General features: G+C 33.4%; 1 protein-coding gene across 15 annotated transcripts in view; it reads right to left on the reverse strand.

The window, feature by feature from the left end:
- Positions 1-12,525, reverse strand: part of RIMS1 (regulating synaptic membrane exocytosis 1) — a 425,786-nt gene that overhangs the window by 141,787 nt on the left and 271,474 nt on the right. For all 15 annotated transcript variants that reach the window (XM_036766397.1, XM_036766395.1, XM_036766392.1 and 12 more), the window contains one exon: positions 2,775-2,887. In XM_036766397.1, coding sequence (XP_036622292.1) covers positions 2,775-2,887 — 113 coding nt within the window. The remainder of the gene's footprint in view (positions 1-2,774; positions 2,888-12,525) is intronic.

Below are 12,525 nucleotides of genomic sequence, written 5' to 3' on the forward strand. Positions count from 1 at the left end.
CAAAAAAAGATCTGCCTCGGGAAAGAATGAATTCCCCACAACTATAGATAACTTCAAGTGGAGGCTGTCTGGATAGCCCTGAGAGGTATTGCAGAAGAGATTCATGCATTGGGTAAGGAATGAACCAAATGCCTCTAGAGTCCCTTTTATCATTGAGATTCTATTATGGTATGGAATCTAAACATAAGCTACATGAATTAATTAAATTTACTTTTAAAAAATATGTTGGTTTTTTAAATTATGTTGAGCTTTCAATTTTTTATTATATTAAAATGATGAGTCATGAATTTATAGATTGTTAGAGCTCAAAGGGAACAAGACACCCTCCACAGTTATTCAAAGGAGAAAACTGAGGTCTAGAGAATTTAAATGGCAAGTTTAGATCACACAACTGTTTCCACTCAAATATTATAATATTTGATATCATAAGATGCTTTTCAAGAGTGGTATTAATATGATTGGAAGTAATATAGCTTGAGAAATATTTTCAACCAATTAGAAAGTACTGAATTAGTATGCCTGAAATAAGGTAATGCTAATACCAGAATATTTAATCAGGGTACATTTGTGGGAACACATGAAAAAAGAAGAAATAGGCATTTGTTAACTACTTACTATATGCTAGGCATTGTGGTAAGTACTTTACAAATATTATCCCATTTGAGCCTCACAACAACTTAGGAGGTAGGTGCTATCGTTTGTCCCATGTTACAGCTGAGGAAACAGACTGCTGAAGGTTAAAAGACTTACTAATGGTCACAGAGCTAGTAAGTATCTGAGGCTGGATCTGAAATCAGGTCTTGCTGACTTTAGGCCCAGTGCTCTGACAACAACAGTACATTAATGCTGGGCAGGGAAAAAAGGAACTGGCCAATTAGTCAAAATATATGATTTCTACTCCCTTTTCTTTGACCAACCATCTAAGTGCATTTGACCAATTATCTAATCTCTTTACCTTGAATTTTTTATTCATCAAATGTGGACCTAACTGATTCTCTCCAAACTCTACAATTCTATGTGACATTTTTTTGATATCTCCAAATTTTGAAATTTGGTCATATTTTGTTCTAATGGAGCAATACCCCAGAGAATACAGACAGTAGATTTCTAAAAAAAATCTTTATATACATTTGAAAAGCAATAGATGTAATATTCTAGGGTTTCAGAATATCATTCACCATACATATGATTATTTATTTGTTGGAAAAGACAACTCAGGAATAACTGGAAAGCATTGTCCAAACCACACCTCTTTGCTTGGCTTCTTACTTCCTTTCCCCCTTTCTCATTGGTAACATTAGTGCAAAGTAGTATCATAAAAGGAACAGGATTCTTTTTCTAAAGTTACTTTCTGACATATTCCCTTAATCTTATGATATTTGAGATTTGCATTTGATCCCAAAGGTTGAGAAAAAGCTCAACTACCCTTCTCTTCTGTTTACCACTAGGATATATTTGGAATAAGACTATGGGGGAATTGAGTTGTCAATTTAAAAAATAAAGAAGTTAAATAAGCAAAGGAGGAGACAGTAGCTTAAAGGAGTTATCAGAAGAGGAACTAGGAAGGGCAGCTAGACTCAAGGTCTAGTAGTTTAAAGCATGAAAGAATGTTGCTTGTTGACCTGCCTTTGACCGAAATTCTTTCTTTTCCAAAGGCTGTTTAGATTCTTAGGAATTTGGTAGCACTACACAGCAATATTGCCAGTTACCTATGGTAGCATCTCTCCTTGAGCATGCTCTAGGTTGGAAGTGGTGTGAGTGTGATGTTAGATAACTGTATAGTGTGTTTAACACGACTAGTAACTTGGCTTCCCAAGGGGCATTCGATCAAATACAATTCCCAAATACCTTTGTTTTCTCTGTAGCAGGTTCTAAATTGATGGGTCCATGACTGAAAATCTGCACTATCTAAAGTCATCTTTCAGTTCTGGTCCATATTACATAAAGAGACTACTGAAAGGGTTGGTCATGTGAACCTTACATTTCTTATGGTCCTCTGTTTCTAATGTGCTGCTTTGGATAATGAATTGACCATCAAATACCTCTATAACCATGATTGCATTTTTTATGATATATTGTTGAAATGAATTTGAAAACAATGCCTGAATAAACGTACTTTCAATAAAACAATTAGCAATTACCCATAATTAAACTTCTTTTAGGTTTTTCCTTTAAAATATTATTAGAATACAAATGCTACTTGCTAAAGATAAGTTATTGTAATTTAGAAAACATGTGACTTCTTTAAATTTCAAAACAGTGTTACTATAGGCATAAATTAATGCTAAATTTGAGTTATAAAGAGCATTATTTTGTCATTAACGAGCATCATTATATATACATATGTGTAAACATATATATCAAAAGCCTACTTTTCAAAATCACTGTATATACCTTATGATTTGGTTGTTTGATATGTTAATATGAAAAGCTAGTAAACTATTTTCACAATTACTGCTTATTTACAGGAATTTGCCTAAAGCATTCTTAAAGTAGTTAAGTGTTTCTTTTTCAAATACTACTACTCAAATATTGTCAAATTATGCATCCCAGTTACTGATGTCTGGCCTTGCTTTGCACAAACGCATCTGTGTTTTGTTGAAATATAAGGAAGCAATAGCCATGGAAGGGTTTGTAGCCAGCGTGATATAAAAAAGATAACTTAGAAAACCATAATTACTTTAAAAATTGGGAATCAGATATGTGTCCCTCCACCCACTATGAATACTACATTTCTAAGTGGGAAAATTACGGTTTTATTACTGCTATTTTACCTTGGAATATTGCTCGCGATCAAGTTCTTGGCTAGAACCAGACCCTGTTGTCTGTTTATAGCGATGTACTTTCATTTTCATCTGTCTTGTTCGCTCCTCCACTACTAAGCTTGCTGTAAAAACACACAATGGAAGTCCATTAAAAGATGCAGAACACCTTTTAAGAACTGAATGGATTAAGACTTCAGTGTTAATGATCTTCCAATTAAATGAAATATAGAAATAATTCACATGACAATAAGCTGGACAATAAGCAGAATTTACAACACTATTGAATGTCAGTCTAGAAATGAATGAAATCTGAATCACACAGGACTGGACACACATGTTAGTAACTTAAGATAGGTATCCTAAGTTTTATCTGAAGGGATATAATCTAAATGCTCATTAGAAACGATTATATGAAAACAATTTAGTTTTCAATATGGTGTTCAATTGATCAGCTATCAGGACATCTATAGAGAAAGAGTAAGTCTAGATAACACATCATACAAATATGCACATGCATACATGCATGAACACATACACCAAATCATTTCATTTATCTCCAGAGACTGCATCAGGTAAAGAGCATTTACTATTCTGAGACATTCATTTATTCCTCGTAGTAGCTATGTATGACCCTCGGCCATTTTCTAGTAGTGTGTGTTTGTGTGCACATCTGTGCCTACATGTGTACCAGCTTAGGCTATCACTGAGAATAGGATCATTAATGAAAAAAAGACAATTTTTCTATAAAGCTGGATGTTATTTCTAAATTAGGTGCATGAAAAATTTAATTTAGAAAATTTACCTTTCTTTCTTTAAATTACAACATATGTGGAAATGCATTCCTTTTTAACCTTTTTTTCCCTTCTAAAGTAGCAAGTCATTGAAATTTTTGGGAAAGGTTGCCTCCTTAAAGATAATAACATTTTCCATTTAAAAAAAATCATTATAATCATCAGTAAACATGTTAACTATAGGAACATACTCCTCCTTCCATTATTTAAACAAATAAAGGTGCAGACTTGAAAAATCATGGTTATATATTCATTCCACTCTTCTAAAGACTCATAACTCATTTGTTCAAGGTCAATGCATATTTCTCTGATTCAATTTATGCCAATTTTGAGGACTACTTTTCTACTGACAGAAACTCTCTCAGATCTCTTTTGAATCCTCTATTCCACCTAGCATAGTAGGCACTTAAAAATACTTGTTGATTTTATTAACTGACTAGAAAAGAAGCCTTTTTTAAGACATCCAGACACTTCAGAACAACAAAGAAGCTTTTATCACATTTGGCTGCTGATCTAATCTCAGAGCAGCGAACACCCTGGACAAAAATCTGGCTTTAGAGGTAGGAAGTTCTAGGTTCAAAACCCACCTTTAACATTTACCAGCTGCGTGACCATGGGCAAGCCATTTGACCTCTCTGTGCCTCAGTTTCCTCTTGCATAAAAGGGAGGTATTAATGGCTGTGGTAACTCCCCCCACTGGGTGGTTGTGAGGCAGATAATGTTTATAAAAGGTGTTCTAATACTCTAAGAACTCTATAAATGCCAACTATTATGACCAAGTATCCTATCAAATTAAGCTTACAATCTTTGCAATTGAAAGATGACCACATTTCTCAGAATCACAGAATCTGAGAGTTGGAAGAGAACCCAGAGGCCATCTTATCCAACCCAATTATTAAAGAAATTTCTACTATAATGTGCCCAACTTATGGCCATGTAGCCTCAATTTTTTTATGAGTCCCGAATTTACCTCTTACTACATGCATGACTTTGAACAAGTTGCTTGAATGAATAAAAAGCATTCATTAAACATGTACTATGTGCCAAGCACTGTGTTAAATAGTAGAAATAGAAATAATACAAAAGAAAGACAGCCCCTGTACTCAAAGGGCTTATGATCTAGTAGGAAGAGCTTATATTCTAATATTTAACCTTCCTGGACCTGTTTCGCTATTTGTAAAGTGACTGGTCTACACTGAATAACCTAAGATCCCTTTGTGCTCAAAATCTCTGATTTTCTGATACAGATAAGTCCCGAAACTGTGATTCCACTGTTACACTCCACTCTCAGGTAAGGAAATTCTGCTACTAAGGCAAGTCAGCAGATTCTCTGCAATTTACAGTCTTATAGAGCTCCCTAGAACATTGAGAAGTCAATTGACTTACTCAGGGTCACACAGTCAATATATGTCAGAGTTGGGATTTGAACTCAGGTCTTCCTGGCTTTTAGACTGGCTCTCTATACGCGATGCCACACTGTCTCTTCTGATTATACCTGCAAAGGCCAAGTGTTCCACGCCTACCATGTGTGCAGACTCCCATTTGCCATGTGGCTAGAGGATTTAATAGCAGCACTACCATAGTTAAGATGATGGATACAGGAGAACATCAGCACTGTCATCATTGTGTCCTTTTCTCCCATCATTTCATAGATCTCCAGTCCATGGTCAATAGCAATAGCACAAGGGTATCTGGCATGTATAACAACCATTTGTGGAAGTGGAGACTGAAACTCAAGATTAATGCACAGTGTAAGAATTTGGTGCCTTGATTAGTTTTGTTAAGAGTTAGTACTCAAAAGGTACATAAATTTAATAGGCATTAAATAAGAGTCTTAACTGTGTCTGGGGCACTGACTCAATGGGGACATTTTAGTAAAATTTTCAGCCTATTATTACAGTTTGGCAGATTAGACAAGTTCTCTCTGTCCATCTCATAATACCGATAAATGATTAAAGTAATGATCCAAAGAAGTCAAATGATGACAAGATGTAATGAAGGATGAATAAACTCACTAATATAATATACTTAATATAGCTAACATAATATAAAACACTTAAAATTAACTTTCCTGAAATTTTATGAGCATTGACAATGAAGTATTGAAACTGAATTCATAGATATTCTGAGGATCCCAGTGATGGGTGAGGGGAGGAGAGACGGTGAACATTATAGCATGGATGCACAAACAGAAAATGTACAGATGATCCATAAACTCTTCTCCCTAAATGGGAGACCATGCCAATTGAACATTCAGTCAGACATCTATCTGCTCTGGAAAGAGCAGTCACATGAGTTAAAATAGACACTTCAACTTGGATCAAAATAATTTTAAATACTATTGTGTAAAACTATTTTTCAGAGCCTGATACTATTTTGCTGTAGAATTTTTAAGACTGGTTTAGTCACAGCTCCTAGTTACATGTATGGGAGATTACTTGGATGTGATTTCATGTGCTTAATACTTAGCCAAACCCCTCCTGTTACTGTGTGCTACTGAGCCTCAAACCAGTTGGATCCTCAATCAGTTTAGGTAAAATAATTCAATTGCACACTCTGAAATTGATTTTAATTGTGAAATTTTTGGAAGATTGTATCTAATTCATATCACTTACTACTCAGGGTTGTTATGAAAATCAAATAATATAACATGTGAAATGCTACATAAATCTTAAATTATCATTATTATTTCATATAATGCCCAACAAAATTATCTTCAAGCAAAAGAAAGATTGAGCTGACAATAATCCCATTACTTTCCATATCCACAATCATTTTAAAGAATTCCATTGTTATTATCATTAAACAAGTGGAAAATTAGTTGTATTAAACTTATCTTACTACCAGAGACATGAAGAGACATACTGAGTTGTTTACAAACACAATATACTTCAAAATCAGAATTAAGATTCAGAAATCAAGACAAGTAGCTGTACTGATACACCAATATAAATATTTGTGCTACATGCTTTTAGAAAATGATTTGGGCATGGGAAATAGCTACATTGTCTTTAGGAGTAATATAAATGGTATAAACCTAGTCTTGACTTTTGTGGAATTAGAATTCTAGGCCTATTAGCTATTTGACAAACTCCGTTGTGGTAGTAGTATAAGGTTGGCATTTTGGGGAAGGTCTCAAGTCAAATTACATACTGATATGCTGAAGGATCACAGAAATGTCCTTCACCATAAGAAATTTTAGATTCTTCAGAAAAACAGAAGAGCTTGTCTTAATTGCTGTAGCTGATTTTCCTCATTTTCAAAAGATTTTACTTTTTTCTCAAAACATTCTAACAAATTCACCCTTTCAGTTGCTGACCTCAATGATTTTCCTTTGTTTACCTCCATTATCCCACCAATTTTATATACCTCAATTAATCGCTCAACCCTTTACAACTTCATTAATCTTATCTGAGACCCTTTGTGGATATATATAAACGAGAAGCTTCTCCACAGTATTTGTTTCAGTCTTGAAAAGTTCTCTCCTGTGTGGTTATTAAAAAGCTATGTTTTATGTTGAAAATTTCTATACTTGACACTGTTGACTGGTGATTGAAGCATTATAGTAGCAATTCTTTTTGTATGCACAGTATCAATATGGAAACTAGTATAGTTAACTAAGTTGTTTTCTTAGTTGTATGCTAATTTAATATGTCCAATAATTTTAAAAAAATATTTCATTAGAGTCAAAATATTACGATTGTTTTTTTTTCTTATTAGACTGTAATGTTTACCCTTCATAAAATGTTGGTGTGATTTATGGACTCAGTATGTATAATAGTCTATATCATTTTATTGCTTTCCTTCAGTTACATAAATGCATTGAAATATTCTCAAATACAGTAATAATAATTTATTGTAAGTTCATGATACTGCCTTTCAAATAGAATGATGAAAAAAAGAACTACAGTATTAAATCTAAATGTGTCTGTGAAAGAAAAATATTATTTTCATCACACATTTTGAAAAATGGCCTTATTTTTCAAGAAAAAATAAAATATTATATTGAATAAACATTTGACATTGAATTATTGGAATAAAAAGTGTTAGAAATTCAATAATAATAAAAAAATAAATAAAATTGTCTCAATGTATCAAATACTCTCTAGAGTTTATAAATTTTTAGAAGTTTAAAGTTTGTCTAATTTAGTATGCATATATGTTTACATATGTATATATGCATACAAATGGGCTTTTTCAAGATTATGTCTTCAATGAAGACAAAGCAAGAAAAAGAAAATAAACTTTCCCAAACTCTAATATTAAACTTACATTTTTTGTAAACTTTTCATAATCTTTAACACAAACAATTCCAGTACTGCAATACTCTAATAGAGGTTTCAACTCTTCCTTTTAATAATGGGGATAGAATTCCATCAATAGCTATCCAACTTGGATAACATTATCTATATCTTCTTATAAATTCATTATAGGAAATCTAACCAATATTCTGAGGGTTTTTTCTTCCATTCTCTTCACATTATGCATGCATCTCAATGGATCACACAGGCTGGATAATGGATATTAAACCTACATGATAGGTTCCTTATTTTTCTGATGATACATTTTTCTAATACCAACTTTTAGATTCTTTCTCCTGAATACTTCCCCATTGATAATATGTTGCTGTCTGCTGACTCCCAACATGCATCTCACTTAGTAATATCAATCTCCCAAATAAGTGATAGTTTATAAATAAATTTTAAAAAATCACAATTACTTCATGATGAAATTACCCTGTACTAGACACATAATTATTAAAATCCACTTGGCTTTTCAAAAAAGAATTGAATTATTAAATTAATTGTATTTTTAAAAATACTTCTCAGCACTCAAAGATTATTTGGTATACTCATGTAAGTTCATTTTTGATCCTGACTATGTAAAAATGGCATTCATTTCAGACTACACATTTTTAAAACATTCAAATTCCTATAGAAATACACACATATAATTTTATAATTGTGGCTAAAGGGATAGGCTTGGAATCAAGAAAAACAGTTCAAACTCTGTCTCTGACATACTATTTGGGTGACCATGGACAAATCACTTAAACACTCTGTTCCTCCAAGTAACTCTTTGAATCTTTATAATTAGAGAAGGATTCCTAATCTGCATAATGGCAGGAGGTCCTGTATCACACCAAAGGAACAAAAAAACAGGTCTGGGCTTTATCTATCTATCTATCTATCTATCTATCTATCTATCTATCTATCTGTCTGTCTATCTAACAATCTGATGCAGTTTTATCAATTTTCATTATGGAAATCTGCTTTCACTATGTTTTTCACAATGAACAATTTTCTTTTTTGAAAGACCAAGAGATCCACTAAAATTAATTCATAATTCACCAATACCATCTTTATTTATGTTTACTTGAATATATGGATCTCTTTGTAAATGTTTTCAAGTTCAATGTTGAAAATTTGAAAAAATATATATATCTTCACCACTTCTTTGGAAAAAAACCCACATGAATAGCACTGTTTAATGTACACTAATGTAGTTTAACTACTATTTCCTCTCAAAGTCCTCTTTTAAGGACTAGTCATGGTGTTGAAAGTTTATGACATCAGAGAACAAACTCTGGAGAACTTCCAAGCTGAAATAGTTTTGTGTTTGAGGCCAGCAGTACACCAGGTATCCACTTTTGCCCTAAGGACCACTCTAACTAAAGTCAGATATCAACATCTCCAGAAGTTTGGCTGAAAAGTAATATGTTACTTTTGACCATGCCAATTCACGAAAACAATCTATTAAGGCACGGGGACACAGAAATATGCCTTAGTGGAGGAAATACTTATACCTGATGAAAGCAAAGGTATTTAAAGTTTTAAAGAACAACAAAATGGAATAGATCTTTGCTGAATGAGTAAAGGAATAAATGGATGAAGGAGTAGGCCTTTGAGAATCATCCCTTAATAACTAAAAATAAGAATAGGAGCTAACATTTATATATCACTTAGTATGTGCAAGGCACTGTGATAATCATTTACAATTATTATGTCATATGATCCAAAAACCCTGGGAGGTAAGTGCTATCATCATTGTCATTTTACAGATGGAGTAAATGAAGCAAACAGAGGTTAACTGACTTCCTCAGGATCACACAGCCAACAAGTGTCTGAGCACAGATTTGAACTCAGGTGTTCCTGACTCCAGGTCTGGCACTCTGTTCACTGTGCCACAAAATGGAAAGGAAACAAATCTCCTCAAATAGTGGCAAAGACAATAATAAGAGTTATCATTTATTTAGAGCTTCTGGATTTTCAAAGTCCTTGATATATGTTATCCCATTAGATCCTATTAGGTAGCTGGGTGGTTCAGGCCAAAGAATTCTGGGTCTGTACTTAGGAAGAATTGAGCTCAAATCTAGCCTCATACCTAATAGCCTTATGACCTTGGACAAGTTACTTAAACTTTGTTTATCTCATTTTATAATTAAGAAGATCCAGGTTGTAAAATGATAGAGGTTGAACCAATGACCTCTGGTGCCTCTTCAAGCTATGATGCTATGGCACAAATTGGTGAAATATTTTTCCTTTAATGCTATTAAGGCTCAATGGACATGGAGTCCGGAAGATATGAATTTGAAGCCTGCCTCAAACGCTAACTGTGCAGCTTTGGAAAAGTCACTTATCCTTCTCTGATTTCAGTTTCTTCTGTAAAAGGGCCTTTAAGGTCCATTTCAGCTCTAAATCTATGATGCTATGATCCAATGGTCATGAAAGTTGAATTTTTACAGATGGAAGGAAACTAGGAACTATGGAGTTGAAATGAGTCAAGGGGACTAGAACTCAGGTCTCCTGATTCCCAAACCAGGGGTTTTGTATCTACAATGCAATCCAGTATATAGTTGCATGGATTATCCTGTTCATTTGTCATAGCATTTGGGAGGGAAGGGATTCAGAACTGTTATTTGATCGATCTAGAAAACTTCCTAATGAGTCTCCTCCTAATGGGGCACTTTTCTGCAATTTCTACAGTTTATTGCCTGGCACACTGAGAGGTTAAGCCTTGCCCAGAGTTACATAGATAGTATTTGTTAGAAGTGGGATTTCAATGTAGGTTCTGATTTGGAGGCCAGCTTTTTATTCATTATATTGCTGTTTTCGTTGTTGAGTAATTTCAGTTATGTCTGACTCTTTGTGACCCTATTTGGGGTTTTCTTGGCAAAGACACTAGAGTGGTTTGCCATTTCCTTCTCCACTTTATTCATTATAGCAACTTTATTTTCATTACAATCTGCATTACCAGAGGAAACTAAACGTAATAAATTATTTTTTTTTAAAAAAAGAAATATGCAGAGATTAAGCAGGAGTAAAAGATGAGAAAGCTTAGGCAGCTAAATGAGTATGAAACTGAAATACCAGGTTGTCATTTCCAAAGTAGGGGCAAAAGATATAGATTGAAAACCTCCTAAAGGGGTCAGATGGCAATAGAAATACTTATTTAGTCTGAATTTTAAAATATCCTATTATAATGGCCGTTAACAGAAATATGCAGTTGAGTATGACCATATTTTTTTCCCAAAGGGAATGCACAGTTTTCAAATTCATTGATGACTAAAGTTGATGATTTGGATCTCCCCATTTGTAGAACAAATGGAATATTGTAGTCAATAATTCCCCTCACTCATTTATTATTGTTTCACTTGCTAAATTTTATTTTTTTATAATAAATGACCAAATATAAGAAATCATTAGGTAAAAGGAATTCATCACATACATCTTCCACAATGGCATAGTCCTCAGGTTACTTTTTCCATAAAAAGGAATTTAACATGCCCCTTTTTAATGTTGTCTAAGATAATCCAAAGACCTGTCATATCAACAAATGCTCTTCACTACAATTGTCTTAAGCAATATGCTTATGTACTCTAACATGCATACATGTATGTGAAAACACAAATACATGTACACACATAGACAGGACTTAAAAATGATTTGACATTACAGAAATGTCAATGTTTATTTCCTTGAAAAAGATATTTCAATTTGCAAGAGCATAAAGTAATTTTTATTTCTTTCCATTATGTGGATGAATATTTACATTGACCTAGGAACTGAAATAAATGCTCAAAGTAATAAACCTCTCTTACCAGGAAAACATAAAAATGGATTATGAATGTATATTTACTAGACTTGCTTAATTTTTTTCTGTAGTCTAAAAGACACAAATTTAACTTAATGAATTTTTTAAGTGAAAAAAGATTTTCACTTTGTGAGATATCCCATTTAGTCCTACACAGAATAGCCCTAGAATTCCAAATCATATATCTGTGGCTTTGTCTTAGATAATGACTTTATCAAACCTATTTTGCTAAGCTGCTTAAATCAATCCCTGCAACTCCTAAACAAGGGCATAAACTTCTCAAGAGTTGAACATACTTGAAAAATGTATAAGCATCAATGAAAATATCAGTCCCTGAGCAGATGACACAGTTAGGATGTTTGAGAATAACTGGAGCATTCATGGGCAAATGAGCTGTATAAAAGGCAGTCTTCTGGGATGATACTATGCCATCTTTTTATGACAGTACTGTGCTCCATTCATATGTAGGCCATGAGCAACAGAGAGTACATGGAGAGCATCAGAGTGGAGTTGTTTTTGTCTATTATGGCTGACTCTCTTTTGAAGACAGAGAAATAGAAGTAATCATTTGGTTTTGATCTTAAATGCTTCCTCTATAACTACTCTTCCAGGGCCCTAGTATTGGTTTGTTTTTTTTTCTTTGCTTAGGAAATCAGGACTTTCTATTGGTAAATATACTATTGGATAAATGGGTTTTTTTTGGTTCCCCCTAAAAAAATGAACTTTAGAACCCTTCTACCCAGGATTGTGCTGGAGTCAGCTGGTTCAAGAGAGCCAGCTGATTGACAAATTTTCATGTTAAACTTTAAAAAATGTTTAATGTACATTTTTCAGAGAGCTGGTTGTTAAACATCGACCAGAACACCTCTGCCTGC

Source organism: Trichosurus vulpecula, chromosome 7 (genome assembly GCF_011100635.1).
Source record: "Trichosurus vulpecula isolate mTriVul1 chromosome 7, mTriVul1.pri, whole genome shotgun sequence".
Classification (NCBI taxonomy): domain Eukaryota; kingdom Metazoa; phylum Chordata; class Mammalia; order Diprotodontia; family Phalangeridae; genus Trichosurus; species Trichosurus vulpecula.